This window comes from Myotis brandtii, unplaced genomic scaffold (assembly GCF_000412655.1).
Source record: "Myotis brandtii unplaced genomic scaffold, ASM41265v1 scaffold115, whole genome shotgun sequence".
Classification (NCBI taxonomy): Eukaryota; Metazoa; Chordata; class Mammalia; order Chiroptera; family Vespertilionidae; genus Myotis; species Myotis brandtii.
Genome location: NW_005353967.1, coordinates 2179199 through 2187483, shown reverse-complemented (window position 1 = coordinate 2187483; position 8285 = coordinate 2179199). Strand labels below are relative to the sequence as shown.

At 40.2% G+C, this 8285-nt stretch overlaps 1 protein-coding gene across 4 annotated transcripts in view; it reads left to right on the top strand.

Annotated features, from left to right (window-relative positions):
• The window catches only part of ADCY2 (adenylate cyclase 2 (brain)), a 281136-nt gene that overhangs the window by 76194 nt on the left and 196657 nt on the right, over positions 1–8285 (top strand). For 3 of the 4 annotated variants that reach the window (XM_014548519.1, XM_014548515.1, XM_014548528.1), the window contains 2 exons: positions 2389–2550; positions 7500–7556. In XM_014548519.1, coding sequence (XP_014404005.1) covers positions 2389–2550; positions 7500–7556 — 219 coding nt within the window. The remainder of the gene's footprint in view (positions 1–2388; positions 2551–7499; positions 7557–8285) is intronic. The other variant, XM_005858116.2, reaches the window with a different exon arrangement.

The window sequence follows — 8285 nt, the reverse complement described above, 5'->3', positions numbered from 1 at the left end:
GATGTGAGGAGTTGAAATCTGGTATCTGACCACTGGGTACACTGGCTCCTGGATCTCCAAGGAGGTGCAAAGTCAGCCACTGTGTGAGTCCACCCAGCAGGAGCTACAGTGAGATCTGCATATTTCTCCTCTTTGTTTGGGGTTTGGAAGTTTTGGAGCTCTCTGACCCAGCAGCAGTTTGTTAGGTTAGGCTGCGAAAGGACAGGCGATTCATTTGCACCGCTGTGCACAGCTTGGGTGGGGTTGTAAATTGCGTGGGGCGGGGTCTCAGGGAATCACCAGGGCAGAGCAAACAGCAATGGCTGTCAGTCAGCTGTCTCCACATCTCCCGTCTCCGCTTATAGGCATCTCTGCGTCCCGGAATCCCCGAGTCCCGCGCCCCCACAGTAACAATGATCCCTGCAAGCAGCTCTACGGGAAAACCACCCTCACTTTCCAACCCACTGCCAGACAGTTGTTTCTCCCCATAGGAGTCTGGGTCCCCAGATTCTCGCCGGAAACGAGTTCAGTGCAGTCGGGAGCTAGTATCTCACTTCTGATTGAAAAAAACCACGCACCCAGGTGCAGTCATTTCTCGTGCCTCCGTACCTCTGCTCTTGGCGCCTCCGCCCAGTCTCAATGCACTTTTTTCTTCCCTTCTAGTTGTAGAACTTCCACTCAACCAGCTTCCCTGTGGTTCTGGCCCCTTCTAGTTGTAGAACTTCCACTCAACCAGCTTCCCCATGGTTCTGGCTGATAGCCATTTTGTCTTTTAGTTGTAGTTTTAATGTGGTTGTGGGGGACTGTACAGGTATATACCTTATGCCGCCATCGTGGTTCTCTCCTCCCTTTCGCTTTTGAGTGAAGAGCTGTGTGACGAGGCTCACCAAATGCTACTTTCCAAATTTCCCTGTTGTCTGTCCTTTTTCTGCTTTACTTACAACCTTTTTATCCATTTTGATGTTCTTCTGTTTCTACTTCTTTTGTAATGAAATTGGCCTGTTTTATTGCCTATTATTCTATTTTCTATTTCATTACAAACCTTTCTTTAAGCTGTTTCATATTGGTTTTTTAGATAACATTCACATAACATAAATTAGTCATTTTAAAGGGAAGTATTTAGTAGCCTTTAGTACATCCACAGTGCTGTGCAGCTACCCCCTCTATCTAGTTCCAAATGTTTGTCATCGCCCTAAAATGAATCCCTGTACCTATTAAGCACTTACTTCCCATCCCCTCTTCTCCAGCCTCTGGAAATGACTAATCTGCTTTCTGTCTCTATACATTTACTTATTCTGGATATTTCATATAAATGGAATCATACAATATGGGGTCTCTTGCCCTGGCTTTGTTCATGTAGCATAATGTTTTTGAGATCCATCCACATTGTAGCAGGTATCAGTATGCTCTTCCTCTTCATGGCTGAATAGTATTCCATTGTGTGGATATACCACTTGCAGTTTATCCATGAATCTCTTGTTGGACATTTGTGTTGTTTCCACTTTTAGCTATTATGAATAGTGCTATTTTGAGTATGTATGTACATGTATTGGTTTGAGTACTTGTTTTCAGTTCTGTAGGGTATATGCTGAGGAATGGAATTGCTGAGTCACATGGTAATTCCATGTTTAACTTTTTGAGAAACTGCCAAACTGTTTTCATAACAGCTAAACCACCTCTATGCTGGTTTTTTTTGTTTGTTTGTTTTTTTTACATGTGCATACTCATTGCAGCTCTCTACTTTTGCTAACTCCCCCGGAAGGTATCTATTTCCCTTCTTGGGTCTCCTGAAATCATGTCATTGATAACTTAAAGGTTCCAGATGTGCATTCCAAAGCTCAGGTAGCCATCCTTGAGGGTGGAGGACCAGCCTTGCACCCATACCAATGAAGTACTTTGACTAACCTAATGTTTGCCATGGTTTGGATACCAAAACTAAAAATCCCCAAATTTGGAAAAAGGATGATTTTTTTTTTTTTTACCATTGCAATAGTTGGTCCTTTATTGTAATCCAGAGGTGTTTTGGGGTTTTTTTACTGCGCTATTTGGCTTTGTCATAACAGTATTTTCTTTTTTTTATATTTTATTGATATTTTTACAGAGAGGAAGGGAGAGGGATAGAGAGTTAGAAACATCAATGAGAGAGAAACATCGATCAGCTGCCTCCTGCACACCTCCTACTGGGGATGTGCCCGCAACCAAGGTACATGCCCTTGAGCGGAATCGAACCTGCGACCCTTCAGTCGGTAGGCCGACGCTCTATCCACTGAGCCAAACCAGTCAGGGCAACAGTATTTTCTTAAACAAGTGCAGTTCATGATGTTTTACGCAGCCTGTAATGGGAAGGACACTGGAAGCACTTGAGAATGGGGATTCTCTGTGACTCTTGCTGTTCTTCTCCACCCGCAGGTGTCCTTCTTCCTCTTCATCATCTTCGTGGTCTACACCATGCTGCCCTTCAACATGCGAGATGCCATCATCGCCAGCGTGCTCACCTCCTCCTCCCACACCATTGTGCTGAGCGTCTGCCTGTCTGCGACACCCGGGGCCAAGGAGCACCTGGTCTGGCAGGTAGGTGACCTTCCCCATCCTGCTGGGGGTGCCTGAGGTGCCACACGCCTGCTCAGAGTGTGGCTCTTCATACCTGGCAGGTGCTCAAGTTTTGCTCTCTGACCTTGACTCTGAGTATTGTTAATGAGTATCCAGCCACACACACCCCTTCATCAGTGTAACCAACAGTCACTTAGCAATTAGAAACAGTGAAAGTTGGAAATGGCAATTCCATTTTGCTGATTGCTGAATGGCGGTGTGATTTTGATGGTTAAAAGCTATTCTCATTATACATTATAATTTAGTGCTCTTATTTTTAGTGAACTGACTTCTGCAATTAAATTCATAATTCTCTCCTACCTGTCTTTACAAAGGACAAAAGATTTATCCATTTCTAATCTTCTGGCAGGTCCATGGACATTTTAAAAAAGTTTTTTAAAAATGTGGTAACAGCAAATTTAGCTTTACTAATAAATGGTATTTCAAAGAAGCCACCCATTTAGTTAGTTAAAAGCATTTGAAAGGCAATTTGATTTTTTGTTATGTGCATCTGTAGACATGAGGGTCAGGAGTTTAGAGTTATTTCTAACAGTCCTTTTTTTTTTTACCTGTAAAAGGTGTACTTTATTTTGCTCTATTGGAATCAAATGTAAGAGATGCAGCCATAGTGCAAAGTGCATCAGTGGGAGAAGTAGTGAAGAACAGCACTATCATCATAAAGGGGATTTAAGATGTGGGTCACCTGAGCCCTATGGGGTCTTAGAAACTAGTTGTCATGTGCTTGATGGAGTTTTTTATTTGGAAACATGAGACAGACCTGGAGGCTGACCCTTGGGTCTGTAGTAATCTCTCTTAGTTGGAAAGCTTTCTAGGGATCGATTGCTTTTCCCAGTACTTCTCTCCCATCATTTAAAACACGATGTTCATAAAGAGCAGCCTGTGTTTGTGAAACATCCTCTGGGCACTGAGCTCCTGTGAAGGCAATGGCCCTGATTTTGCACCATGGGCTCCAGGTTCATGGTGACTTGTACAGATATTGCTAAGAAGAGTCCACCCCCAGGAAGCAGAGGAAAGCCAGGTTTTTCATCAGTACAATCCCACTGACCGAGCAGAGTAGACACATGCCTGTAACCTGCACGCCTGACACAGATGGAGGCCAGTCAGTAGCTAATCAATGAAAGAATGAAGGTGGGTGTTTTAAAAGAAGAAACAACCCAGCCATGCCTGGAGGAGGTGGGAGACGCTCCTCTGCCCCAGCTTTTGCTTCCTTTTTCTGCATTTCTGAGCCTCCCTTGAGGTTATTTATAGGACATTTTTCTTTCTCCCATAAATTCCACTCTTCCACCCACCCTTTAGTGGGGCCATTACGCTCAGCCTGATGTGGTCCCATGCAGGGCCAGGCAGCGGTTGTATTTTTGCCTATTGACATTATGAAATCACGGCAGGAAAGTCTTCCTCACATTGCAACAAGCACTCAAACATGTCTCCTGGCCCCCAGCACCTTCCTGGTTTGGGTTACCATGGAATGCATCCCTTGAACATTTTATACCTGTCTTTTCTGCCCCTTGTTGGAGCAGATGTCATAGGAAAATATCTGGGAGATGAAGATTATAATACCTGTCTATTTACATTTTCAGTGATTATTGATGTATGATTAAATAGGATTTTTTTAAAGGAAAAAGTAAGTTGCTTTGCAAAGAACCTGGCATATTCTAGCTCATAAAGAACCATATGGAGTTTTTTTTAAAGCACTTTTATTTTCTTTTATTAGTAAAAATATAATGAAGGGAAAGAATGTAATCTTACATTTTTATTTATTAACTTTCCAGAGCCAACAACAAAAAATACTTGTCACTAGACAGCCAGATAATATGATCCTGAAATAATAAAAAGATTAGTACTTCTTCATTTCATAGTATTTCATATAAGAATACCATTGAAAGGAACGGAAGAACAGAAGGTCAGTCTTCCATCCTTCTAGGAATACTTTCACTTGGAAAGGCAAAATATGTCAGCAGACTTAAAATGGAAGGTTCCTGGGTAAACATCAAAATAATGAAGAAAAGAGCTGAAACTATAACTGAAAAATAACACTGGTTTGTGTTGCAGGAAAAACACTTTATTGAATTGTTTTAATGAAAATATGTGTAAGAATGCTACAGATTGCTGTGGTGTAATTGTTCAGAGAATATTGGTTTGATAGAAGAGCTAACCCATCAGTGATGATCAATATCACCCTGCCTTCTAAACCATCAATGAAAGAGTGTATTTTATTGAGCATGGACCCATACTAAAGAGTTTTGTTTCATTTTATTTTTTGAACATTGCCAGCCCATTGATAACATGTAGTACTTATCTGTTAACCAAAATACTGACTTAATAGGAAATCTAACCTTAGTCCCCTTTCCTGTTGAGTAGCGGAGTTTGCTATTCTAGGGAAATTCATCTTACCAGCATTTGTCCTGAAGTAAAATTCATCCTAAGACTATAATATATCATCTAATTGAGGAAACGTAGTTAATAACTGAAAATTATGAATGATATTTCCTAACATATTTAAATATGATGTTTAATTTTTAGTTTTGTGTCCCAACATAGGGTCTATCCTTGAAATGTTCCATGTGCCCTAGAGAATGTATAACCTGGTGTCCTGGGATAAAAGGCTCTGTAAATGTCAATTATGTCCATTTGGTCTAATGTGTCATTTAAGGCCATTATTTCTTTATTGATTTTCTGTCTGAATGATAAATCTATGCCTGTTAATTGGGTATAATTGTTTTTTGTCAGTTTTTCCTTTTAGTTCTGTTAGTAGTTGTTTTATATATTTTGATGCTTCCTGATTGGGTGCATATATATTGAAAAGTGTTATGTCTTCTTGATGTATTATTATAAAATGTCCATCTTTGTTTCTTGTTTGTTTGTTTTTTATCTTGAAGTCTATTTTGTCAGATATAAGTATGGCTACACTCACTTTTCTCTGGATGCCTTTTGCTTGAAAAATCATTTTCCATTTTGAATCTATATTTGTCCTTTCAGCTGAAATGTGTCTCCTGAAGGTAGTATGCAGTTGGGTTTTGTTTTTTGTTTTTTTTATCTGCTCTGTGCCTTTTTATTGGTGAATTCAATCCACTTACATTTATGGTGATTATTGATGTATGAGGATTTCCTATAGCCTTTTTATGGCTTGTTTTTCTGATATAATCCTAGTACATTTTTTACTTTTACTTTGAAACAATCATAGGTCTGCCAGTAAGTTGCCAATCCAGTACAGAGAGTCTTTTCTTCCCCGTGAGCCATTTCAAGGTAAGCTGCCAATCTGATATCCCATCACCCAAATGCCTTAGTGTATATTTCCTACAGTGCCATGCTCTACATAACCATACAAAATCCGGAAATTCACATTGTCTATTACTATCGTTCAGGTTCCTTCATCTTTCCCATTAATGTCCTTTGAAGCAAAAGACAGAGCAGAAACACACTGCACTGTGATCGCAGGTCTCTTTGGTCTCTTTCAGTCTGGGACGATTGCTTAGTCTTCCTTAGCTTTCATGATCTTACCACTTTTGAAGATTGCAGACCAGCTATTTTGTACAAGGTACTTCAGTTTGGAGTGTCTGATGTTTCCTCCTCAAGAGGGGGAGGTCATGTCTTGTTGGCAGGAATCACAGACATGATGGTGTATCTGCATCACATTCTATCAGGGCTGCATAATTCCATTTTGCCCCATTACTTATGGGGGTCATTAGGATGATGGTGCTGTCCATCGGGCATTTCTTCTTTGACATGACTCTTTTCCTCTTTGTGATTAATATATGTGGAGAGGTACTTTGAAACTAGGCAGATGCCGTTTTCTTTACTTATTTATATCTACACTGTTTTGTGTTTTCTATTTTAGTCAATAGATTATAAACCATGGTGAATGTTGATTTTGTTGTCCATATGGTCTCAGATTTGTCCTCTGGGCACCCCTTTAAGCTGGTTTCAGTGTCCTTTTGTTGTGTCCCCATCCTTGCTTTCTGGCATAATACGATGTTGCAGGTTCATCTTGTGCTTTCCCTGCCCTGGCCCTAAAGTCAGCCTCTCTCCAAGGAGTCCTGGTTCTTTTTAGTGAAGATTGACATTTGGAGGCAAGATCTGAACTTTGTATCTTATCACTGGGTTGTCAATACTCTAAGGCCCAGAGTACATTTACATCTGTGTGTGTGTGTGTGTGTGTGTGTGTGTGTGTGTGTGTGTGTTCATATTCCATTTGGTATAATGTGTCATTTAAGGCTGATATTTCCTTATTGATTTTCTGTTTGAATGATCCATCCTTACCTGTCAATTGGTTAGTTAGTCCGCCATATAAAAGTATATACTGATTTATTAAACACAAGACTTCACACAGATATTTCCATTTTCAGCTCACTATACATTTCACGACAGTTTTCTCCCTTTTTAATATGGCTACCTTGACCAATAGTGAAAAAAAATGTAGCTCCCTTGGTCCTTAATATATTGACTTATCTGATGAATCCAGGTATATAACCAGTCTCTTATTTCAGTTTCCACCCCTCCATCTGCACTGGTGCCTTGTCACTGGCCCAGCTTCCCATCCCCCAGCCATATCCCACTCCCCCAGCTCAGGCTCTGTTCCCTGTGCTTGGCTCTCCCCTCTGTAGACACTCTGACAGACAGCCCACTTTGTCACTGTGGGTGAATTTGGTTTCCCGTGTCCTGTGGGTACAAATGCTTCCTTGCTGTGCATTGGCTGAGCAGTGAGTTCTTTGGGAGGGAAGGAAAAGGACAAGAAGGGCAGGGAGAGAGGATGGGACAAGCAAGAGGAAGTGAAGGAACACATTTTAAACAGGGGTTATTTATTAAAGAGAAAGAGATTCTTTTTAGTTACTTTCTGTGATTCCCTTTGTACAGGTTGCAACAACTTTTCTTCTAATTGTTTTCTATTTTTTTTTCCCAACTGGGTTTCAAAGAAAAGATTTCTGGAATCTGCATTTATTAAGGGAATCTGGAATCCCTTAATAATAAAGGTTAGAAAATATTTAAGTATCAGGAAACATAAATAAAAGCATTTTTATATTATTTGTGTAAGAATATTTTATCTATCATAAACTTAGCATAAGAATGAAAAGCTCTTACCAATTTATAATTAACTAGGAAATAAGTTTGCTTATATTAGTAGCATAACATGCATTTGACTAAAAGTTCCACAAGAGTAGTGAAGAGTCATTTCTTGTTATTATATCAACGCAAAAGGAGAAGGAGGCTAGGAAAACCCAGTGAAACCTCCCACCCGATGCCCTGGTGGCTGCTCCCTGGTTGAGCCCTTGGGGGTGTCAGTTATGCAGCCCTTAGACAATACTAGGAACCTGGCCAGGAGTCTTGCCTCCCAGACAGAGGCAGTGGGTCCATTGATCAGTTGCTTGGTCTGGCCTGCAGCCTGTGCCTGTATAACATTAATTTCATTTTAAATATACATTTTTTCTATTCTCCATCTGCTGAACTTCTGTAGATCAGCGTGGCTGTCAGCAGGATGCTGACCCATCCTCAGGAATTTTCAGATATTCCTGTTTATATATCACAGTTGCATTTTATATTTGAAACAGACTTACCCTTCTTAATTTTTATTTCCTTGGTATTTATATGTAATGAGTTTTCATTTCATATAACTTTTATTTTCCCATGAGAGATGGAGGAATTTGAATATAGATTTACTGAAGCAAGCCAGTTAAATGAAAATCCATATTTATTAAAGAAGA